The following is a 26,173-nucleotide window of genomic DNA, read 5'->3' on the forward strand; positions in this document are numbered from 1 at the left end:
CGTGTTGCGTGTTGTGAAATATAGTCGTAATATAAAGTGTATATAATAAGAGAACTGAGCAATCTGATTCATTCCTGTTTTGGGGTCATTCCTATTTCTTGAATTCCTGTTGTAAGACTGCAGACGCTTTTTATGTTGTAGTTAGATGTTATTCGAGAGAAAACCTTTGTTTGGACTGTTCAGTGGAAATAGAAAGTGTCCATTATTTGAACTATAATATTATTCTGGAACTGTTGTAAATTATTCGAAAGAGTTCTGGGCTACCCCATTTTTAAAACGTCACGATGCTTGGTGGACCAGTGCATTTCCAGTTTGAAATTTATACGGAACTTTTGATTCGTTTGGACTTTCATAGAATTTTATCAGGATTAATTTGGATTCACTTCATAATACTGTAAGTTCCTATCATATTTTCATTTATAACATTGATAATTAAATTATTTGTTACGTTTTACAAAACTTGTTCGTTTTGCTTCTTTCTGTTAATTAGTTTATGACCATAGAGTGGTAACACCATATGAATATTTTAAGGTATGCAGTAATGGACTAGTCTCTCTGAACGGCAGCTACATCTACTATACCCCGTCTGCTCTGACCGGTACACATGGGCTGAGTTTGGTTGCACCCTATCATTCGGATATAGATCTACGCTGTGAAGGATGTGTCCTATACTATCATTGGTACGACACTCAGTTACATGGATCGATCTCAAATCAATCCAATGTTCGAACTGCAGAGGCACTAGTGAGGCAGTTAAGCCGCAGGATGGACTTCACGGTTCGATATCTGCTGATCGTCACTTGGGACAAAGTCCTGCATTATCCTGCAGGTGGACAGAATCGTTCCCAGGTAAAAGCGTATGCACATACTTTTAGTTTTGACTCTTCGTTTCTATTCCATGACTGTCCAAAAAATCCTTTGACATACATAAAGAATGTCTTGCATATACGATCTGGATGTGAGAATGAATGTGAAATGTATTACAGGCCCAATGACTTGCACATGGCTGATCTGATGTTCAATACGTAAGTCCAGTCCGTATTTCCGTATCTCACACACACACACACACACACACACACACACACACACACACACATATATATATATATATATATATATATATATATATATATATATATATATATATATATATATATATATATATATATATATATATATATATATATATATATATGTGTGTGTGTGTGTGTGTGTGTGTGTGTGTGTGTGTGTGTGTGTGTGTGTCTGTGTGATACGGATATACTGATTGACATACATAGATACATACATACATACATACATACATACATACCCACCCATCCTCATTATCTCGGCCTGTCTCTATGCCGTATCAAACTCGTTATTTTCATCGACTTAGAACAAAACACCTATGTATTTTTTGGCATGTATCGTACACGGCAGCTGTGCCTATTAGAACAAGTACCATCCTCTAAGAACTAGAGTTCAGGTTTTATTGTACAAGCAAATAGTGCCATGCTAAGGAATATTCATAAATTCAAACATTATTTATTAAGTCAAAGTTTTGCTGTTTTATATACACAATAATTTATTTTATTTATTCTTGCAAGCAAAGAAAAAGGTTTACACGAACGCTTAAAGGTACAATCAACTTTAGAGTTCCGAAAGACATAGTGATAGCTACAAATGTCATAACTGTTGAGTATTGATGCTTAGAATGAAGTATTCAGCTTCAGTTGCCGATGGTAATTTCACAGTAACAAACGTGTATATTTCATCTATTATGACACTCTTTAAAGTGAAGGTGTTCCGATGTGAAAACGTACCGACCGTGGCACTATTATCGCTCACAATGAAATAATTATTACTCCCACTGCCTCGAATATTTATTTTAGGATGGACTAGAGATTACAAGATGATATTAAATATCTTTATTTTATATTTGCCTCATTCTCATTACTTGTATAACCTGGTTGACAATAATAAGAGAAGGAAGACAACGCTTCAAAATAGGAGAAATTATTTTTTGCAAGTCCTAATTAATTAAACAACAAAAATGGAGGCTATACAACTTGGATATATAACAACATTCACCTCTTTTGACTGAATCATTTTCTGGTATACTTTAGTTTTTACTTTTTCATGAGATCCAATATATTAGTTAAAAGTTGACAAGCACATAAGTTATTCTTGTTAAGCAATATTGTGCCTCAGTGTATCAAAACTTCATGACAGTCTTTTTTATATTTTATGGACATCGATATATTGGAATGATATAATCTAAAGCTTTATGCACAGAGTAAAATTTCCACAATGGACCTAATTAATCATATGTGTCTTACGCCACCTAAGCTATTTTATGTATTTTGTTTTGACGTTATTGAATAGTGAGCATTAGTTATGTCCTTTAATTGTCAGCAGAACTTGGGAAGTAATCAGAGAAAAATAAAACAACAAAAACCAGAACATGGAGCAAACACAGCTGCTGTGCTCTTTGTCAATAAAGCAGAAACATTAGCAGAATTTCTTTCAATAAAAGCATTTTTTACACGATCACATATCAAGTACTGCACCAACTATTTCATTAGTCGACTAGTTCAATGTAGTTGTTTTGATTTGAACTTGGATTAATTAAATTGGATTACTTTAATAATATCCACAACATACACACACACACACACACACACACAAACACACACGTTGTGTGTGTGTGTGTGATACGGAAATACTGATTGACATACATGCATACATACATACATACATACATACATACATATCCATCCTCATTATCTCGGCCTGTCTCTATGCCATATCAAACTAGTATGTATGTGTGTCGGTGTGTTATTTACTAATCTCAGGACAAATCACCTATTTTTAAACCTGCGAAAATGCATTTCACAAGGGATCAACCACTTAAATGGTCCATGATCCCATATTTTAAAACGATCCTTTTGTTGGAGTTATCGTTACTTAACACATAGAAATCTCTGAGTACATGACATGCACAAGTCTTTGTACATGATGGCGATCATTGGCCATTTATAATGAATGAATGATTTTGTTTTTGCAGCGTGTCAGTTTTCAGTTAGTGTTGGCGTCTGATGGGGTGAATACCTACGCAGTTTACAAGTACTTCTCTGGACAAATGAATTTCAGTGGAAATTATGACGTGTTCATAGGCTATCTCCTCCCACCCGATATATACGTCCAACATAATCTCTCATTCACGACGGAGGCTTTACGGATAGATCAGCATGTTCAAACACAAGGTTGTGTATATCATTTTCTTAACAGCTTTCCCTTTTGTGATTGTACTATTTCCTATATTTCCAACAGCATGAATTAAAATCAAGTTTCGATTATCATGCACTATGGTTATTGAATGAAAATATAAATTATTTGTCCAAATTTGCACTGAATGTCACACAAACTGAGTATAAAGCAGTTCCAATAAGCTCACTACCTAAGAAAAGGAAAGTGCCTTACTAGAATACAATATGAAATCGACTCTTGCATACAAATTTACAAACGTAACAATGTGCATACAAAGATAGAAATTATCTAAATTGCTCAAATTGCATGAGAACCTGAAAGCTAGCATGCCAGTGTTGTACTGACTAGAACTAGTTATTGTTTCCATGTGTAAATCTAAAATAAAGTTTCATTTGCGGTCAGTCATACAAAGCAACGAAGTTGCGCGTGATCTGCTGCGTTCATCACCACAGAAAGTTCGTTATCGAAATGTTTTCGTATTTTGAAATTAAATGCTTAAGTCTACAGCATTTGTCTCTCATCGATTTAAATTGAAACTATCACGTACGAAGTTAAGATCTTGCCGTAGCAACAATATTGTTGTTGACGATCGTGCATGAATAGCGTCTTGTACCCTAAATTTTAAGTCAACTTAAATGAGGTTTTGGTAAAGCAAATGGAGGGGAATGCGAATCAGAGATGGACGTATGTCTTTAATTTCTGGCAGCATACGTACAAACTATAATGCTTCTACCGTTACAGGTATTCAAGGGATACTATTTTACCAACTGGCGGGCGAAAGGATTGAGACAACAAATGGTAAGTTTTCATTATTTAGTTAATATTAGGTTACTTTGTTCAGATTACGCTACATAAAATATGTGCTTATTGTCCTCATTACTATCATCTCAGGTTTTAAAGGAAACTTTATATATCATGCATAATTTAAGGAATATACAGCTAGGCGTATATATATATATTCAGTTGGGGGGGCCCCGAGTGGCCGAGTGGTCTAAAGCGCTCTTCGTTACGGATCACTAAGATTCAGCCAATGCTGGCATGTGAGAAAGCTTGCCAGTAGCTTCTCGTGGGTCGGTGGTTCTTTCCGGGGTTTTCCGGGTTCTTCCTCCACCATTAATACTGGCCGCCATGAGTAGTGAATGGAGGTGAGATTAGCGACAATGGGAATTAGCATTAAAAACACCCCCTGGGTAAGATTAGCGACAATGGAAATTTAACATTAACCACCCTGGGTAAGATTAGCGACAATGGAAATTTAACATGGGCAAAAAACCCTGGGTAAGATTAGCGACAATGGAATTTAACATTGGAGAAAGGAAAAAAAAGGAAATATCCATTATAGCGACAAAGGCATTCGAACAATGGAAAAAAAAATATCGATTCTAGGGACAAAGGCAATTGAACATGGGGAATAGAGGTTGGGTCTGTCTAGGGACAAGGGGAATTGAACATTCGAATAGAGTTTGGGTTTGTCTAGGGACAAAGGGGAATTGAACATGTTAGAAAACCAAAAAAAAACTACTTTAGGGACAAGGGGAATTGAACATGGGATTTTTATTTTTAAAAAAATTAAAACGGGGTAGGCAATCGAAAGGCTATCTCTTTTCGAGAAATGTGGGTGGCCCTGAAAAGGGCCTTTGGGTTTATGTTAATATTAATATTAACATAGACGGCATCTGTCACATCTTCTTCTTCTTAAACTCCTTATAACTGCAGGTCCATACACAAGTACCCTCTTGAGGCATCCTTGTCTTTCTATGTAAACTCTTCTCATCCATAGACTAGTATCTGTCCTATCAACAACAGTCCACTTGGACCGGACATACATGAGCATGTCCGTCCTAAACATCATTGAAGACACAAGGGTGGATGATTCAACTGTGGTCCACATCGTGAGGCGACGAGAACAGGTGAATCAATGCAGTGAACTGCGCTTATTTATAGGTAGAGGAAGGATTGAAACGGATTGAGTTCATTCACCAATCCGAACACGCGTTACAAAATTCAGTCAGTCCGCATCCAATCTGAAGAGAGCAGTCTGTGACGTCATGTGGTCTATATAGATTCGCTAGCGCCTGTGTGCTGTCAATCTATGCGACAGTGATTCAACATGACGGAAACTCAGAAAACGATCCATTGGGGTGTACCAGCAGTGGAGACCGCCCAAGGGAACCCGGACTTACTTTCAGAAGAGGTACATTGGGATTTTGTGGATTTTCTTACCTCGCAAGAATTTGTTCCGGAACCTTCGTCTCATTCTTCATTACCGCAAGTGGAGAATTTTAGACAGAGACAGAAAGAAGAATTGGAGAAATTTATGCAACGACAAAAGGAAGCGGAACAAACCTTTCTCCTACAGCAACAGCAACGGCAACAAGAAGAGGTAAGAAAAAAACAACAACAACAAGAAGTAGCAGCAAAGAAACAAGAGGGTGAAAATCAAACGGCCACGGTACTGTTGGACATTTTAGCGGAGTTAAGAAGTCTGAAACAAATGTATCAGACTTCTTTATCACGACCGAAGAGAATACGACCTTCCCGAGCTAAACAAGCCAACCCTGTGACTAAGCCTATCGTACCACCCTTAGTGATTTCAACCCATTCATCATCATCAGAAGTAGGCCTCGGCCGTGGCAAAGGCTTAAGGCAGTTAAAGTTGATTGCTTAAACTCACCCCTACACCAAAATAGGCCCTTTTCAGGGCCACCCACTTCTCTCGAAAAGAGATAGCCTTTCAATTTGCCAATAACTCAAAAATCAAAAAAAAAAAAACCATTTTACCCTTATAGTACATGTCTGTGTATGAGTGCGTGAGTGTAGCTTCTTATTTAAAATCAAAACTCAAAGACACTTACCTTATATAATTAATGTATTCTTTTCTCCATAGTTACAATCCAATTCACAATTCACAACAGAACACTTTATAAATTACATTCACTTCTTCTGTTTCTTTGTTTTACTCTCTCTTTTTTTTTAATTTCTTCACCGTCACAGTCTTTTCCTCCTCTTCCTCCTCACTTTCTTCCCTTCTTCTTTTCTTCTCCTGTTTCTTTTTCTTCACCTGGCTGCTTTCTTCCTCTGAAGAATCTCTCTCTTCTTCTTAAGAATCCCTCTTTTCTTCCGACTCCTCTTGTTTCCTTTTTGGGCAATCTGGAGACCAATGTCCTTTTTCTTGACAATAATAACAGGTATCTTGACTTTTGTCTTTTCTAGCCCCTGTTTTTGTTCTTTTTTGACGGTCTGGACACTCTGAAGACCAATGCCCTTTCTTCTGACAGATATAGCAAGTATCTTGACTTTTATCTCGAAAGGAAGGAGAGTAGTCCGTCGGCTGGTCTGAAGAGAATTTTCTAATGACCCCTCGCAAAGCTCTGATGAAACGTTCCATCTGGGTAGTCTCTTCCATCGTTGTGCTCGGTTTGAGAGTGAAATGAATAGTGAAAGGACAAGACACACACCCTTTTTATATACGCTGGTTTGCCATGACTATAAATTAGTCTATGGTGTTTAAATTTGAGTCATTTGACGTTTTGCACTCAAGATGAAACGATCCTATTCATTCGAGAAGAAAGAAGAAGAAAGTAAGAGGCAGAAACGTGATCTATCGCCTCGTACCAGAGCTGAAGTCTTGGCACAAATTCATGCCAGTGATTTTCAAGAGGACATGAGTGAACCAGAATCCGAACCCTCTAAACAAAGTTCACCACCCTTAGTCAACCCTGAAAAGTACTATTCCATTCGAGAGACGGAAAGGCGCTCCTCTAGAAAATTTAGAAACACGGCTTACACCTACACAGTGAAGTTTAAAGATTTCAAGTCCGACGTACCATTGGAGAAAGCAGAAGGGTTTATCACCGAGATGTGGGATTCTTTGCTCACCACACTCAAGCGACAATGTCAACCCCAAAAAGACGATCGCTTGACACTATCCATAGATCACGACAGCTTGAAATCCCCTGTTTGGATCGAGTTTAGCAGACCCGCAGAACTAACTCCTTCCAAAGTCATGTACAAGATTCAACACGTACAACAATCTAATGACCAGTTTGACATCACCGATGGTAAAGCCACACTGAAAATGGCCCAGGTCTCTCCTCCTCAAGGGACCGGACAACGCAATAAGGTGTCACTGGTGAACGACCTTCGCAACACCAAAAAGAGTCTCGTCCAAATTCACAATTCTCAAGACCAGATGTGTTTAGCCCGAGCCATCGTTGTGGGACGAACCTATGCCAACAAGAACGACACGGTAGAATGGAAAAGAGCCTGGAAAACTATTCAACGATCCGACCGAGCCAAACAACGAAACGAAGCAGAACTCCTGTTACAACAAGCCGGACTGTCCAAAGACACACCCTGTGGCATTCCTGAGATGCAGAAATTGCAAGATGTCCTAGCTCCACTCTACACCTTGAAAGTGCACCCTCAAGAAATGCGCGGACCTCTGTTGTTTCGAGGGAAAGACTTTAAGGACGGAAAATACATTCATGTCTATTATCATGATGACCATTTCGATACCATTACCACCATCACTGGATTCCTGGGATACAGTTATTACTGTGAGAAATGTGACTATGGCTATAACAATCTAGAGCAACACAAACATTGCGGATGGAAATGCCCAGGATGTTTGGCCTCTCCACCCTGTCTGAGCGAAGGACAAGAAAGAGTACATTGTCCTGCTTGTCTGCGCACGTTTGTCAGCCCTGCCTGTTACCAACAACATCTGAAGACGCAAGGCTCACAGCAGAAATGTGCTTGTCAACTGCTGAGATTGTGCCCTACGTGTGGACAAGGCATACGTACCAACAGTGCCAAGACACACGTATGTTCAGGAAAAAAAAATGTCACATTTGTCACCACATCGTCGACTTGAAACGCGAATGCTACGTGCAAAAATACCAACCCCCACCAGAGAAACAGGACGGTCACAAGAAGAAAGGCAATTTCATCTTTTTCGATTTCTAATGCATGCAAGAGACTGGCATTCACATTCCTAATTTCTGCGTGGCTCATCGAGCGTGCGAGAAGTGCATTCAAGAACCTATCTTCAGTCATTGCCCTCACTGCAGCAAGATTCCCGGAGGGCGTGAAAAAAACCGAACACGTTAGCCGATTTTGCCAAATGGGTCTTAGATCCCATCGACAAGACGTGGAGCCAAGCGGACATCGAACGTTACGGAGATTGTCATCGTCATGCCACAGTGATGGCTCACAATTTCTCCGGATACGATGGACAGTTTCTTCTCAGATACTGTACGGAACAAGGTACCGAACGTCCTATAGTCACTTTGAACGGAGCCAAAATCATTTTCATGCAAGTGGGACAAGTGCAGTTTAAAGATTCGATGAGCTATTTGGCCATGCCTTTGAGTCGAATGCCTAAAACGTTTGGAATGACAGAAATGGCTAAAGGGTACTTTCCACACTTTTTCAATACGGAAGCCAATCAACATGCCGTTCTACCCCATTTGCCTGAGGCTCACTATTACGACCCCGACAACATGCGTACCGAACAACGAGAAGCTTTCTACGCTTGGTACCAGGCTCATGCCTCTGACCCCTGCGACTTTCAGGAAGAAATGTTAAAGTATTGTCGTTCCGACGTGGACATTTTACGACGTTGCTGTGGAAAATTTCGAGAACTGTTCATGGAACACGGAGGGGTCGATCCTTTGAAAGAAGCTTGCACCATTGCCAAAGCGTGTTCCTTAGTGTATCGACAACGATTCGTGCCTGAAAACACCGTGGCTGTCATCAGTCCTCAAACGACCCACTATGTCAAACGTCAATACTCGGTCAAAGCCCTACGTTGGTTACATTACTTGTGCGACAAGGAAGACAAATGGATTCAGCATGCCCGCAACGGAGGAGGCGAAAAGACCATCGGAACGCATTCGGTCGATGGCTGGGACTTAGAAAACCCCAAGATCGTGTACGAGTTTAACGGTTGCTTATTTCACGGATGTCCCGTCTGTTACCCTGATCGTAGCACTAAAAATCAGTTTTTACAACGAACCATGGAAGACTTGTACCAGGACACTTGTCAGCGGCGCCTAAAGTTGGAACAGGAAGGATACCAAGTGGTGGAAATGTGGGAACACGAGTACGATCACCGTATGAAAACCGATCCCGAGTTTAAACGCCTCGTGGAAAGTTACCAGTTCATGGACCCGCTGAACCCGAGGGATAGTTTGTACGGAGGAAGGACCAATGCCACCTGTTTGCTGTACCAAGCCGACGAAGAGAAAGGAGAAGAAATCAAATACTTGGACGTGTGTTCGCTGTATCCCTACGTGTGCAAATATTGTCGCTTTCCTGCAGGGCACCCGCAATTGCTGACGGAACACATCGACCTGAAAAACATTCGACAATACGAAGGTCTGATCAAGTGCAAAGTTTTACCGCCCACGGACTTGTACCATCCCGTCTTACCTCACCATTGCCAAGGCAAACTGATGTTTCCTTTGTGCCGTACTTGTGCCGAAACGTGCAACCAAGACCAGCCTTGCCATCACACCCAGGAAGAACGGGCCTTGACGGGGACGTGGGTCAGCGTGGAATTGTTCAAAGCTCTGGACATGGGATACCAATTGTTAGAAGTGTACGAAATTTGTCACTTTCCCAAGACACAACAATACCACAAGGGTGACCCCACGCAGAAAGGCATTTTCGCCGACTACGTGGATGCCTTTTTGAAACTGAAGCAAGAAGCCAGTGGCTATCCTTCCTGGTGTCACACTTCTGAAGACGAAATGACATTCAAAGAGAAATACTATGAACAAGAAGGCATCACTTTAGATCACATCGAGAAACGAAGGCAGGCGATCGTTTGCCAAAGTGATGTTAAATTGCTTGTGGGGAAAAATGGCACAACGTCCGTGTTTACCCAAGACGGAATATTTGACAGAACCGTCCCGCTACTTTCAGATGATTCACGACAAAACCAAATACATGAAACACGTGGACGTCGTTCGCGAGGATTTGATCTTGGTCAATTACGAAGAAGATCTGGACTTTGTACAAGACGACCCCTTTGGAAATGTCATCATTGCGGCTTACGTGACAGCTCATGCTCGCTTAAAATTGTACGAAGCTTTAGAACTGTTAGGGGAACGTGTCCTGTACTTTGACACGGACAGTTGAATTTACATCCATCACCCGAGTCAACAGCACCCTGACATCGAAGGAGACCGTTTAGGAGCCTGGACAGACGAACATCCCGACGACAAGATTCTAAGTTTCGTCAGTGGCGGTCACAAAAATTACGGCTACGAATACCGGGACCCACAAGGAGAAGTGCACACGACGTGCAAAGTGAAAGGACTGACTCTGAATTATCGTACCAGTCGTGTGGTGAACTTTGGGGTATTGAAAGAAGCCTTGCAATCGGGAGAGGATGCAAACTTTAAAGTGACCACCTATCAACCGAACAAGATTGTACGTTTACCCACTCACCACATCGTCAGTCGGCCCTTGGAAAAAGTCTATCAAATCGTGTACCAGAAGCGACTGCGACTACCCAACCACTTTACATTGCCGTATGGACACGTTGGTATGAAACTTTGGTTGTAAGAGGATAGCCACCCACCAGAAGGATGACTTCGCCACAGCAAGAATCGAGTGAGAAACCCGATGAGAACTCCAAGTTCAAACCCTACCATTTTCCAGTCTTCTTACCTGACTATTGTGATTGTGCCCGTCGACTGGACACGTTTCAGAAATGGCCTACGGATAGGGAAGGATTACCTTCTTCGCATGTTTTAGCTAGAACAGGATTTGTCTACTTGGGACCTGAGTCAGGATTGGGATACGAAGTACAGTGTTTCGCTTGTGGCCTGAAGTTACGAATGGATCTATGTATCTACAAAGATTCAGCTATTCTGGAACATACTCGATGGTCTCCGCACTGCCCTTACCTTTCTATGGCCTTTCCACCCATAACATTACGGTACAATGTTGACGGTACCTTAGAGACGGTACCTTCCAAAACAAGACATAAAAAACATAAAAAAGGAAAGATGTACAAGCTGGAGACTGCATTGCAACTAGTATAAAAAGGGGCTATGGTCAAGATCGATAGTTCATTGTGACTACCAAGACCGAGCGAACAAGATGAATACTTTCTGAGAAACACAAAACAAGTTTAGACAGGCACAATTCAAGGGTGGGGCTTCTGAAGTGGAATGCGATTGTGAGCCTTGCGACTTTTCAACCTGTGTTAGTGACGGTGCCAGAAGAACCCGTCACCCAGGACAGGACTGTCGTGGACAGGCCTGAAAGACCCTTTCGGGAGGACACTTGTGTGACCTTACCCCCTATAGAACATTACCCAAAACTTGTTGTACAGACACTTGTGTTTATTCCACGTTGATGGTTATCATGTGCCTTTTATCCTTGTACTTAAGCCTTTGGCTTTTATGTATTTTTTTTGTCTTTCGTATTCATGTTTGAAACATTCAATAAACGTGTTCTGAAAAAAAGTATATAAACTCTCGTCTTGTTTGTTTTCGTGTCACAAGTGACATTCCAGACACTATGGCTACCTCTGCTGTCTCTGCTCCCTCTTCCTCTACTGTCAAAGTCATCGACGAACACTTAGATCGTGCCAGTTGGGAGGCTTTGTATCTTCGCCATCCCTTTAACATGCTCATTGCTGGACCTAGCGGTTCAGGCAAAACCGAATTCGTCAAACGTTTGATCGAACATAAACATCATTTGATCGATCGACCCCCTCAGCGGATCGTGTGGTGTTACAAAGAGTGGCAATCGGCGTACAGCCTCTTGCGAGAAAGTCAAGGCGATTTCATCGTGTTTGTGGAAGGCATTCCTAAAGAAGACGACGGCATCGTCTCTGACTCCCGTCAAACCCATTTGGTCATTTTTGACGACATGTTAGGAGAAGACGAAGAAGAAATTAAACTGTGGTTCACGCGCAAAGGGCATCACCGTAATGTCAGTGTCGTTTACATCACCCAAAATTTGTTTCAACAAAGTAAAGCCCATTGCACCATCAGTCTCAATGCGCATTACGTGGTCTTGTTTAAAAGCCCTCGAGATAAATCGCAAGTGCAAGTCTTAGCCAAACAGTTAGGAACGCCTTGGCTGACTCAGGCGTACGACGATGCCACTCAAACTCCACACGCCTATTTACTCGTCGATTTGAAACCTACGACCTCCGAGGATTTGCAATTTCGTACCCACTTGTTTCACCACTGGTGCCAAGACGGAGGGCCTGTCCTGTACACGTCTCCGTCCTCGACTTAATTTCACTCCACAAAAAAATCTATAAAAACCTCAGACCCTTTTCGTCTGTCTCACACACATTTTGAACATGACGTCCCTTCAGTCGCATCTTCCCGTCAAATTGATTCGTGCCTTGTATGGCATCAGTCGAGAAAAAAATCCACAAACACGAGCTCGTGTCTTAGAAGCTAGTCTCAAAGAAGTCTTACGATGGTTCACGGTGACGGCACGTCAAATACTCCAAGGAATCATTCAGATTCCTCATCAAACCAAACGCTTTTTCGATCGAAACAAAGTCGCTTTGGTCCAACTGGCCGATCCCCGCATCGACACTCAAACCAAAAAACAAATCATTTTGAAACCTGGAGCGAGCGGTACTCTAGGAGGGGTCATCATTCGCTCTCTCTTAAGATGGGATCCTAATGCCCCCAAACTTCTCCCCCAAAAAAAAGTCAAACGAAGCTCCAAGACGAACAAAAAGACCAGGTCCCCAAGGAGAACTTCTCCAGTGGCGGGACCCTCCTCTTACCAGACACCACCCCGGAAAAAGAAAAAAAGCCCCCAGAAAAGAAAAGTCCACAGAAGAAAACTAGTCGCAAGAGAGGCACTTCGGCCAGGACGCATCTTTACACTCGCAAACCACGACCTGCCACGGCGGTGACTGCGTCTCCGGCAGCCTCACGTTCATCCACTTCTCCGTTGATGACACCAAGAACTGAAGAGTACTTGGAGACGTTGATCACACCAAGAACTTCTCCGTTGATGACCCCAAAAAGAACTTCCCCAGTGGCAGGACCCTCCAATTTAGTGGCTGCTGCTCACAAAGTACCTTCTCCCAAAATCAAAGTCCAAGACAGATCTGGCATGTTACAAAGTTTACTGGATTTGTCCAAGCAAGAACTGGCTCGATTTAGTCTGTTACGTACCCCTGCACGACGTGTCATGCCTGTCCTCAAACTGATACGACGTAAAGACAATCAGTGGCGACGCGTTCCAGTATAAAAAAGGTCTGTGACCAAGTAGGGGTATCAGTGTTTTTGGTGCTGAAGACTCAAAGATGTCACCCTCCAGAAAACATCCCTCTTCTAAACAGCCCCAAGGAAAGAAAAGAAAAGGTCTGCCTCCTCGTTTAGTTAAACATGGGGACATGTTATCTGTCCTGTCCAAAGCTTCTCCACCGCTACGAAAAAAGCTCATTCAATCGGCCTCCAAGGAGGTCATCGATACCGTGTGCGAATGCTGTTTGAACGTCTTGCAAGGCACGATCCCTTTGTCCAAACACCAGAAACAATGCTTAGGCAAACATCGTCACGTTCTTCGCCAAATGGTTCAAAAGAAAATTCCCATTCGTCAAAAGAAGAAGATGTTGGTCCAACGTGGAGGCATTTTACCCCTCTTGTTAGGTCCCTTACTGAAAGGAGTCTTGGGAACCATGTTGGGAGGACTGGTGGGAGCAAGATAAAAAGGCCCTCGGAAGTCCCAAGATCTCAGAATCGACCCCTGACAACCCCATGGAAGGACGAAAACTAGCTTTAGTGCCTTACAAACGATGGATGGAATACCATCGTTGGCAAGAACAACGCACCCCGCATTTACCTCCCAATCCCCATTTGAGCGAGATGTCCCAGTTACAACACGAATTGCAGTCCTTGATGGATCGCCAAGATTTGTCCGAAACAGAAAAATCGCAAAAGTACGGTCAACTCTTGCAACGACTGCAACTCTTTCACCAGAAAGCTTTAGACGAAACAGCTCTACCCACTCTGAAAGATTTTAAGACCTTGATGAAAAGTCCAGCACCATCACCAGTACCAGTACCAGTACCACCACTACCAGTGACCAAGACAGAAAAAGGAGAAGAAGAAGAAGAAGGGTTTCAAACTCCACCAGAAAAAGTACGCAAGTTAACAACACCACCTACCTCCAGAATTGGATGGATTAAAAAGATGATGGCCACCCCTTCTTCATCACAAGAGAAAAAGAAAGTGAAGACAGAAGTGAAGACAGAAGTGAAACAAGAACCGATATCCCCCGCTCAGACATCCTCCTCTTCAACACCTATTGCCGGTCGCACACGCAAAGCATTGCAATCCAAGAAAGTACCCCAAGAGAAAAAGAGTAGCATCCTCCAAGAGTGGGTGTCTTATCAACACACAAACACAAAAAAAATGGAAAAAGTCTTAGCCAGCATTTACTACGATCCCTCTCATCCTGCAGGTTACGCAGGAGTTCAAAAATTGTATCGTGATGCCAAAACTCGATTGAAAAGTCTCCGTTTACCTCAAGTGTAACGATGGTTACAAGAACAAGCTACCTACACTTTACACAAACCCATTAGACGCAAGTTTGCCAGAAGTCGCGCCCGAGTGGAAGGCATCGATCATCAATGGCTAGCCGATTTAGCCGATGTCTCTCATTTGGCTAGCTACAATCGTGGCTACAAATATTTGTTTTGTGTCATCGACGTCTTTTCCAAATTTGCCTGGGTCGTGCCCTTGACTTCCAAATCGAGCAGCGAGTTAGTGCGAGCCCTGCAACGACTGTTGAAACAATGTGGCCGTCACCCTCTTCGATGGCAAACGGACAAAGGCACCGAATTTCTGAACCAAGCTTTCCAAAAAGAATTAAAGAAACGTGACATTCATTTTTTTACCACCGAGAATCCCGAAACCAAAGCCAGCATCGTGGAACGTTTTCAACGCACTTTGAAAGAACGTATGTGGAAATATTTTACGCATCACCACACTCTGAAGTACATCGACATCTTACCGCACCTGGTGCAAGCGTACAACCAATCTTACCATCGAAGTATCGGACGTGCCCCGCAAGAAGTGACTCCCGAGAACGAAGTGTTGGTGTTTGAGCGCCTGTTTGGTACGTCCCCGACGAGGGCTGTCCCCAAGAAAAGTGGAGTGTTGGCCGTAGGAGATTGGGTGCGCATTGGCAAAACCAAACGCACTTTCGACAAAGGTTACTTACCTAACTGGACGACCGAATTGTTTCGTGTCACTGGACGAGTGCATGGCCGTCATCCTGCCGTCTATAAATTGGAAGACATGAACGGAGAAGTGCTCAAAGGAACGTTTTATTTGCCCGAGTTACAACGTGTCACCAAAAAAGAAGACGACGTTTACGACATCGAAAGCATTCTCGAACGCAGAACCCGTAAAGTGGGCAAACGACGTGTCAAAGAAGTCAAAGTACGTTGGAAAGGATATCCACCCAGTTCTGATTCTTGGATCGACGCTTCGCAAGTGATCGACTATAAAAAGAAGTGACCATCATGCCCTTTCACACAGACGCAGCTACGTCGACGACTCCTTCACCTAGTTCTTCTGTGCAAGATTTACAAAAACAACCCTTGTGGGTGTGGTGCGGAGAACGTGTGCCTAAAACGCAAATCGTCTTTTTCTGCCAAATCTTCGTGGTGTATTGTGTCATCGGGGCAGCCATTGCCAATTTGAGTTTGCAACAAGGAGACAAACAATTGTGGACCATTTTATTGAGCAGTTGCATCGGTTACCTGCTTCCCAATCCCTCCCTGAAATTCTCTTCCAACGGGAACCACGGGAACCTTGTGTCCAGTGCCAGTGCCAGTCACCACTCCAACCACAACCAGAACCCCATTTTGAGCGGAGACACGCCTCTGACGTCCAGTAACCCCTTGGACAGCCACAGAACTCTGGAATTATGAGTCACCAAAACCAATTTTACTTAACCTTACCCAGTGACAGTTCCATTGAGGTGTTTCCCCACAACACGTTGTGCTGTTACACGGCCAAATTACCTCAGGCCATCCCCTTAGATCACGAAGCCCATTGGGAAGTGGCTTTGGTAGAAATGATTCACCCAACACAAATCAAAAACATCACTGAAACTCAAAACACTTTTGACGTCGAAATTCTGGACCCAACAGTGCAGCAAACCATGACGAACACTTCTCAACATAAATCACTTCCCAAGACCCCAATACTCAACAGTGACACTTCTCCTCCTTTTTACATTTATCACTTTAAAATTAACTCAGGCCATTATTTTAGTGGTCAGCATCTGGTGGAGGCCATCGCTGACCAATTCTATGCAGCATTTGACAAAGTTCTGACCAAACTAAATAAACGTGTCACCATGGAGTACCACAAACAGTCTCACCGTCTACTCATCAGATTTGAAAGTGAGGATAGAAGTATACGTATTAAATTTTGCCCAGAATTGTATGACATTTTGGGTGGAGACCTCAATTTGGTCACGGATAAGCAGACCAAAACGATTCACATAGCAGACATTGACAACAACGGGCATTTTGCGAGGTATTTTCGTTTCCCGGTAGAACTGAACCAGGGACTGAATTTGATGTTTGTGTACTCCGATGTGGTGGAGTACAACGTGGTGGGACACACCTCTGTGCCGTTACTGCGTGTCATTCCTTTCAAAGTAAATTCTGCCACGACCACTGACGAGGAAGGTGGAAACACTTACCACGTTCATCGCGAATTTGTCCATCCTCACTATTTGCCTGTCAGCAAGTCGTATTTGGACACGGTCAACATTGCTATAAAAGGAGATTTGGGACAAAATATTCCATTCACCAAAGGAAAAGTCACGGTGAAACTCCATTTTCGAAAACTGTTCTCTCACGATTCGTAAGTCATGTATCCAGTGTACCGAGGGGTTGCTCGACAGCGAGGACACGGTTTAGGAGATATGTTAAAATCGGCCTTTCGTTCGGTGGCCCCTGTGTTGAAACCGATGGTGACACGCGGATTGCACGCCTTGAAAGATGCGGCACTGACGCAAGGCAAAGAATTTCTCCAAAAGGTCAGCATCGACAAACAAAACCCTAAAGAAGCTTTCATGAGGGCAGGCAAAAATGTCTTGCTGCAAACGGGTAAAGACCTTTTGGGCCAACGAGACACACCTATAAATGCCCTGTACGCTACCGAGTCAGGCATTCAGCAAGGACAAGGCAGAAAGAGACGACGAAGAAAACACCCTTTCACCAGACTTCACACTTCTAAAACTAGAAAGGCAAAGAAAAGAAGAACCGTTCGAGACTTAGACGTTTTCGATTATTGAGATACAGCAACAAAAAAAATGATGCACCGAGAGTCATGTGCCTGTTCCAAGTCGGAACTGGATCTGTTTGCCATGCCGCCCACCATGATGACCATGCAAGAATCCCAATGGGTGGAATTTCATCCCGTTTCCTCACTGACCGATTCCGCTCCCATCGAGTTTGAAATCAAGGGACAGCCCGAAGATTACATCGATCTGAATAGCAGTTACTTGTACTTGAAAGTCAAAGTTCTAGATAAGGATGATGGTGCAGTAGAAGACACTGAGAATATAGCTCCCGTCAACAATTTCATGAATTCCTTGTTCAGCTCAGTGGACTTGTACTTGAATAACAAACTGGTCAGCAGCAGCATGAATACTTACCCTTATCGTGCCTACCTGGAAAATCTCTTGACGTACGGAATAGATGCCAAGAATACTCATCTCAATGCCTGTGTGCTATGGGAACCTGACGAGGCGGGCAAGTTCGACAAAATAGATGGAAGCAATGACGGCTTTGAGGAAAGATAAAAAAAATCTTAAATAAGAACAGTTTAGAACTGATGGATCGTTTGCATTTGGACATGTGGTTGCAAGAGAAATATTTGCTGAACGGTGTAAATGTTCGCTTGAGACTGAATCGCAGCAGTACCGCTTTCCATTTGTTGGCTGATACTGCTGCTGGCAATCCTAAAAGCCAAATCGAGGACGTCAAACTCTACGTACGACGCGTGGAAGTGTTACCTAAAGTGGGAAATGACATCAGTCAAACGTTGAGCAGAACGACCGCCAAGTATCCCATACGACGTGTGGAAGTGAAAACGTTCACCATTCCCGCTAACCATCATTCCATGATCGAAGATCATCTGTTTCAAGGACAGTTACCCAAGCGTTTAATCCTTGGTATGGTCCTGAATTCAGCCTTCAACGGAGCCTTCGAAGAAAATCCTTTCAACTTTCAACATTTCAACGTGAAGAAAATCGAAGTCAGTCGCGATGGCAAGACCTTGTGTACCCGACCTTTCGAACCTAACTTTTCTCCCAATAAAATGAATTACTTGAGATCGTACTTGTCCTTGTACGAAGCCACCGGACAGTTAGGAACGAAAACCAGTCACGGCATTACGTACGAAGATTACGCAGGAGGCTATGCTTTGTGGGCTTTCGATTTCACTCCAGACGAGGGCAGCGACGAGGGACATTTCCACCCTATAAAATCTGGCCAGATTCGTGCGGAACTTCAGTTTACAGAACCACTGGACAAGACAGTGAACGTCATCCTCTATGCAGAATTCGATAATACGATAGAAATCAACAGTTTGAGAGAAGTCATTCTAGACTATTAGAAGCTATGGAAGACTGTTCTCCCTCTTTACCTAGTGGAGAAGCTTTGAAGATGGAATGTGAGGAGACCGTGGAAGGAGAATCCCAACACAAAGACGAAAAGGACATCGTGATCAAGTCGAGATGTCCAGAACAAGAACAGCAATTGGTCTCCTACTGTGCTACATACCTGGCAGACACAATTACGATATGGATGATTACTATGCTGATTACTATGGATGTCAAAACATCAGTCAAGAAGAAAAATTCAACGAATATCTGGACGAAGCTTGGAGTCTGTTTAAAAAAGACGTGTTACGTTGGTGGTATGAAGACTTGCGTGAACATTTCTGTCCTCCATTAACGACTCGAGACATCCATTACATCAAAGCCCTCTTTGACAAATTCAAAGATAAAGTGGAGATCGAAATTGATCACCTATTATCAGCAAAAGAACATTTAGTGACTTATTTTGATCGTGATTTTTCTAGAAACGATGAGAAAGTAAATCGTTGATTCTGTGACTAGTATGCTTATTTTGTTGTCTTCAGCTAGGAAACGTAATGTCCATCCATGACTCAATGACTTGCAACAGTGGAAATCACAATTTCATTCACAACTTTGCCAACCCTGTTTAAAGTAGAGTGTAAATTGAAAAAAAATGTTTGTCATTTGAAAAAAATGTTTGATGTTATATTGTTGGATTATTGTTAAAAAATATTAGAGTTGTTGGTTAATGTTAAGTGATTTTGAATAAAAAATGTTGTATTTTGAAAACAATGCCTTTGTGGTTTGTTTGGCTATAAGAATGTTGATTCATGCTCTTTGACTTCTTACTATCCCTCTCATGACACTCATTGAACGTTGCGGCTCGAAAACCGTAGAGGGATGTTTTCCTTCACGTCCGCGCTTTGACTTTAAGAACCGGGTTGTTTCCAGTCTAACCATCCATTGTCGACTCATCCTCCTACGAAGATGTGCTCCAAACTAGCTAAGCTAAACGAAGCCTACGTGAATTTGCATAGGGTCAGACACAGTCTGATACCGAAGCCAGAAGAGATAGAGAATGTGAGAATGCTAAAAGTCACTGAAGACCTGATAGAAGAGCTCTTCAGAGAAGAAGTGAACAGGGAGAAAGAAGAATGGACAGAGAAGTACAGACTTCAGAAACAGCAGAGAGAGCAGCAACAGCAGCAACAGCAGCAGCAACCCGAACCTGACAGAGGCTTTGTCGATTGTCGTATCGACACAAAAGAGTTCTTCTTCTCTTTCCGAAGAAGCAGACCTATCGCCAGAAAGTCTATCCTCAGAGGACATCGCATTCTTAGAAACTAAAAGATTGCCATAGCAAACAAAAAAACAAAAAAAAACCAGCCCTTTTCAGGGCTACCCAATACTCTAGAAAAGAAATAACCATCAATTTGCCAATGTGTGTAGGTAGAGTAGTGTCAATATAAACACTAACTCTTTTTTTAATAGTGCGAGTGTATGTGTTTGTGTGTTTGTGTTCGTAACATCTCACGTACGTTGGTGTGGATAGTAGATTAAGATCATGTTTTTTTGGCTGTTTGAGGTGTGGGGAGAGTAGATTTGGGGGGTTTGATTGGATTTCTTTGCGTATGTGAATAGTATATTGAAGTGATTAATGAAAAATTTTTTTAGAATAGGAATGGGTAGTATAAAAAAGTGAATGAGTGTTTCTTTTAGGTCCGCGCGTTGTTTGGTCATGATCTAGGTAAGATCAATTTTATGTTTTTAGGGGGATGTTTTCCTTCACATCCGCACTTTTAGTATAAATTGAAACTCGTTCGGCAGTCCAGCTACCCTTGTTGATTGATCAACACCAGAATGAACACCAGACTAGCGAAACTGTTGGAACTTCATGTGCATCTGGATTATGCCAGGCGCCTGTTGAATGAACTGGCCGCGGAAGCCATTGTGGAAGAGGGAAGGATGAAAGAGGAGGAGAGAAGAAACAAAGAAGAGGAGGAGAGAAGATACAAAGAAGAGGCGGAGAGAAGATACAAAGAAGAGGCGGAGAGAAGAAACAAAGAAGAGGAGGAGGAGAGAAGAAACAAAGAAGAGGAGGAAAAGGAGAGAAGAAATTTCAGAATCCCAGAGACAGAAAATTGGGATTCTGAAGCTATTTATCCTCCCTCCGCTCTCTCCCCAAAAAAAGTAAAAAGCAACTGGAGAACAAGATGTGTATGTGGCGCCGGGCCTGGAAGGTGCCATCATTAACCAGGTGTCCATGAAGTTCCAAAAAACAGCCCTTTTCAGGGCTACCCAATACTCTAGAAAAGAAATAACCATCAATTTGCCAATGTGTGTAGGTAGAGTAGTGTGAATATAAACACTGACTCTTTTTTCATAGTGCGAGTGTATGTGTTTGTGTGTTTGTGTTTGTAACCGCTCACGTAAGTTTGTGTGAATAGTAGATTATGGGTTTGTTTATTGTTTCTTAGCGTATGTGGAGAGTACAGTTTGGGTTTTGTAACCGCTCACGTAGGATTGTGTGGATAGTAGATTATGGATTTTGTTTTAATGATTTGCGTGTGTAAATAGTAGATTTGGGGTTTGTTTATTGTTTCTTAGCGTATGTGGAGAGTATAGTTTGGGTTTTGTAACCGCTCACGTAGGATTGTGTGGATAGTAGATTATGGATTTTGTTTTAATGATTTGCCTGTGTAAATAGTAGATTTGGGGTTTGTTTATTGTTTCTTAGCGTATGTGGAGAGTATAGTCTGGGTTTTGTAACCGCTCATGTACGATTGTGTGGATAGTAGATTATGGATTTTGTTTATTGTTTCTTAGCGTATGTGGAGAGTATAGTTTGGGTTTTGTAACCGCTCACGTACGATTGTGTGGATAGTAGATTATGGATTTTGTTTTAATGATTTGCGTGTGTAAATAGTAGATTTGGGGTTTGTTTATTGTTGCTTCACTTATGTGGATAGTATATTATATGAAATGAGAAAAGTAGGGGGATGTTTTCCTTCACGTCCGCGCGTTGTTTGGTCATGATCTAGGTAAGATCAATTTTATGTTTTTAGGGGATGTTTTCCTTCTCGTCCGTACTTTAACTATAAGAACCCACAAGGTTTGATGTTCGAACCATTCTACGGAATAATAAAAACGATGATGGTGGTTGCAAGTGAGTTGTTCAACAATTTGGTACATATATACAATTGAATAATGGATGGTATCTATGTAGTGGAGAGACTAGAAAAAGAATGGAAGATAGCAGAGTATCTGGACTACGCTAAATGCCTAAACGTAGCAAAAGAAGTGATAGCAGAAATGATAGAAGAGGAGGAAAAGAGATTGAGAGGTATGATAAATCCCACCTATGTCAGAGTGGGGAGCCTAAAGGAAGCACTTGACAATGCAAGCAAAGTCAGGTGCTTTCTTGAAAATATGTCACATGGGACAGAGTGCTCTTTTATGGAGAGAGGTCAGGAAAGACTGAGGAAAGGAGAGGAGTTGATGAGAAAAGTGATGGAGGTAGAGGTAAAGAAGATTAAAGAGAGATGGAATAAAGAAAGAAAAGATCAGGAAAACAAAAAGAAACAGGCTGATTTTGAAAGGCTAAATCAGAATTGGATCAAAGTCCAGGAAAAGTTTAGAGCCTTGGGCCATCCAGACTGGATGCCAGAGGAGAAAAAGAAGAAGAAAGGAATAATGGAAAAAGTGAGGACTTGGTGGAAGAAATGGAGGAGTTAGAAGAAGAAGAAGAAGAAACCCAAAGGCCCTTTTCAGGGCCACCCACATTTCTCGAAAAGAGATAGCCTTTCGATTGCCTACCCCTTTTTTGATTTTTTTTTTTGTTCAATTCCCCTTGTCCCTAAAGTATTTTTTTTTCTAACATGTTCAATTCCCCTTTGTCCCTAGACAAACCCAAACTCTATTCGAATGTTCAATTCCCCTTGTCCCTAGACAGACCCAAACTCTATTCCCCATGTTCAATTGCCTTTGTCCCTAGAATCGATATTTTTTTTCCATTGTTCGAATGCCTTTGTCGCTAAAATGGATATTTCCTTTTTTATCCTTTCTCCAATGTTAAATTCCATTGTCGCTAATCTTACCCAGGGTTTTTTGCCCATGTTAAATTTCCATTGTCGCTAATCTTACCCAGGGTGGTTAATGTTAAATTTCCATTGTCGCTAATCTTACCCAGGGGGTGTTTTTAATGCTAATTCCCATTGTCGCTAATCTCACCCCATTCACTACTGTCATGTATAGCCTATCGTGCTGAAAAATGGCGTTAAACCCCACAACAACAACAACAACAATATATTCAGTTGGACACAGAAGAAACTTCGTTGCGATATTATTTAATGTTTTCATCGCCCTTGGTGCTACTGCACCAGGCCGACCAGTCCTAACACTGACCTCCTAATGCTGAGCGCCAAGCGAGGCAGCTGCTAGTACCATTTTTATATAAGTCTTTGCTATAAATTTGGTCGCGAACTACCGCATCTGAGGCGAGGTTCTAACCATTTAGGCCAGAAGGGCGGTCATATATCATTGTATTTTACTCTGCTGACACCGGACTCTAAAGTTCACCGTCCTCAGCAGTATAAATATTATCTGGAAAGCAACATGCAGTTGCATTTATGACAGTCTTTGTAATTCCAAAGTGTGTGTGTGTCTGGCAAGACTGACATAAAAGATATCTACACAGTTATACATTTTTATAAGGGCCATGTTACCCAAACCCTGCTTTGTTTCACCTTAGGTGTTCACAAGATATTTACGTTAACAATGACCATTCAATGTAAGATGACAAGTATCATTCAAAATTTTCGGTCGGCGTATTATTTCCACATCAGCAAGTTCGACAACATAGCTACTAATCCACGTAGCTACATATATGCATGCACGTCGATTATTGAACCCTTTTCATCTTTGGTCTAGTGGTAAATTTGTGAACACGATTTGTTGAAACTGTAGTATTATGAAAAATAGCAATGACATTTCCAACAGGCGTAAGTCTTATACATTCACATATCGGATGAAAACAAAACTGCATAACTTTGGGACAATCACCACACTCTTATCATTAGTTCTATATTTAGTAATAAAAATACTATCGAAACTAAATTTTACATTTCAATTTTCTTTTGAAATTGTTTTCAGAAGAGTCATTTAATTATGGGACTCAGTTTGGTGATCAGATGTTTGGCGATGTTGACGATAGATGTGTGAAGGTCCAGAATTCGTACACATTTCCACTATTTAACACCCTTCATAGCGATATTTACGTGAGTAAAAATTGCGATCATTAAGTGGCTTCTTAAAATGTCCATTGTTTGACAATCAGTTTTGAGCATTCTCACCGAAATTATTATTTTTATTGTCAGAAACCTAGGACCTACTAACTCAGTTTCTCTACATTCATATATCCCCACCCCTCTCCAAAACATTCATGTACCCGAGCCCTCTCCCAAACATTCATGTACTCCACTCCTCTTTCAAATATTCATGAGTACATTGTTGGGCTTATGAATTATTCATGAACTAATTCTAGCGATTTCGTAGGCTACAGCCTTTGAATTTGCTTCGAACGAAGCAGTTTCCAAAACATTTTATGCAGCAACTTATAAACATTTATTTAAATGCAGGTTTGAAGGCAGTGTACACGGGCTGATTAATGTAGGATAAAAAAAGGGTTCGTCAGGTCTGGGTCTCTGAGGGTGCAACTCTTTGCAGCATGATTTGTCAGTAAATTGTTCCCACTTTTACACAGGGAGTAAGACAATAGGAATTACTGTAAAATCAGAATTGTTCGTGGAGACACGAATATGTAGCGAGGGAGTAAACGGACGATTCCCTAAGGATAAAATTTTGTGGAGTCAGTGTTTGCCTAACCACCCAATAAAAATTATATTTATCACGGTTGATTTAAGTTTGCGTATAAGTATCATTCACTATTTATTAATTTCACAGCATATCATTCTTTTTTCACAAATCGTATTCCGTAAAGTAATTTGAGAAATTAGTTAAATTGTGTTGCTATATATAACGTATATTCACTCACACTCCCAAAAATATTTTACTGGGAAATTCAATACGAATACATTATTCGTAAGTGAGGTCTATTTAGGTACTTTATAGATAGCGTGTTTAAATTAGATCGTTTGAAATGTCTTTTGGCGATACAATGTAAACACATATTATCTGACGTCATCATGATACTTCTCAATACAACCCTCTTATTTATCTTCACATTATAAATGTGTCATATCTTTTCATGGCGTCATTTGTGCATTTATGACAAATGACATTGCAGACTCTGATGAGGTTTTAATGTAACAACAAAGGCTTTAAAATTCACTTCAAGGTCCGCTGTTAATTTAATGTGTTTTGTAATTTTGTCATATCATCAATAAAACTATGATTGTGTTCATTGTTGATGAAATTTAATACATTTTGTTTGATGATCTCATATCTTTCGTCAAGGCTCGATAAAGACAGAATTCAGCTTATGTTAGACATTTCGTTTTCATCATCTGCCTTTTTACACAGGTCTATGAAACATCATGTTAATGTTTTTGCTGATCTAAATGCTACTTATTTTTTGGACTACTAAAGTTGCTTTCCAGGATAAGGCCAATAGCTACTACATCTTTCAGAATGCAGTATCGGACCATACTATGACGATATCGCAATTTTAACTGTTTATTACATATGAATGGGGTGCATTTGTTCATTTCAACAAAATTAGCACTAAGTATTATTTTTCTGTATTTCAAACTTATTTTATCTGTCATTATTACCCGATTATTTTTAAAACACATTCTGAAAATACGTTTTAGTTATCAGCGATCTCTTATTTTAATCCACGCATGACTGCATCCATTTGTATGTATTTCTGCATGTCTTTGATGCTGATATTTATAAATGGAAAATTTTATTCTATAGGTTTGCAGCAATGGTATTGTGACCATCGATGGATCACACATATCTCCAAATCTACCGAGTGACTCGAATGGTGTGGAATTTGACATTCTTATGCCCTATTACACAGATATTGAGTTGAAACATAATGGATTTGTCTACTATCAAGTAACTGATGTCACAAAAGATGACCAATTCAAGGAGCGAGAAAATGTAATCAAAGCGGAATCGTACGTAAGAGGACTAAAGACAAATGCAAGGTATTTTGAGGCCCAATTCCTCCTCGTAGTGACATGGCACAAAGTTACTCCATACCCTGCTAAAGCACGTTCCAATGAGGTAGGTTCTATTTGAAATTGTCAGCTGTTTCAAGTTTTAATAAGACGGCGAATAATTCTTC

General features: G+C 41.4%; 1 protein-coding gene across 1 annotated transcript; it reads left to right on the forward strand.

Annotated features, from left to right (window-relative positions):
- Nucleotides 1-602: 602 nt before the first annotated feature.
- On the forward strand, nt 603-26,127 carry LOC149792363 (uncharacterized). The gene is made up of 5 exons (XM_089969565.1): nt 603-849; nt 3,050-3,248; nt 3,994-4,050; nt 24,013-24,137; nt 25,798-26,127. Exons 1-5 carry the CDS (start codon nt 766-768, stop codon nt 26,125-26,127), a joined length of 795 nt encoding a protein of 264 aa, XP_089825691.1. The 5' UTR covers nt 603-765.
- Nucleotides 26,128-26,173: the final 46 nt, after the last annotated feature.

Source organism: Sinohyriopsis cumingii, chromosome 9, assembly GCF_028554795.1.
Source record: "Sinohyriopsis cumingii isolate HCF-2022 chromosome 9, ASM2855479v2, whole genome shotgun sequence".
Lineage (NCBI taxonomy): Eukaryota > Metazoa > Mollusca > Bivalvia > Unionida > Unionidae > Sinohyriopsis > Sinohyriopsis cumingii.

Bases quoted from the DNA above. Each gene is read 5' to 3' on its own strand.
- LOC149792363 (XM_089969565.1), top strand. From the start codon at position 766: ATGGACTTCACGGTTCGATATCTGCTGATCGTCACTTGGGACAAAGTC. The intron at 3,249-3,993 runs GTTGTGTATATC...CTACCGTTACAG, and splicing joins TCAGCATGTTCAAACACAAG to GTATTCAAGGGATACTATTT. The intron at 4,051-24,012 runs GTAAGTTTTCAT...AATTGTTTTCAG, and splicing joins AAGGATTGAGACAACAAATG to AAGAGTCATTTAATTATGGG.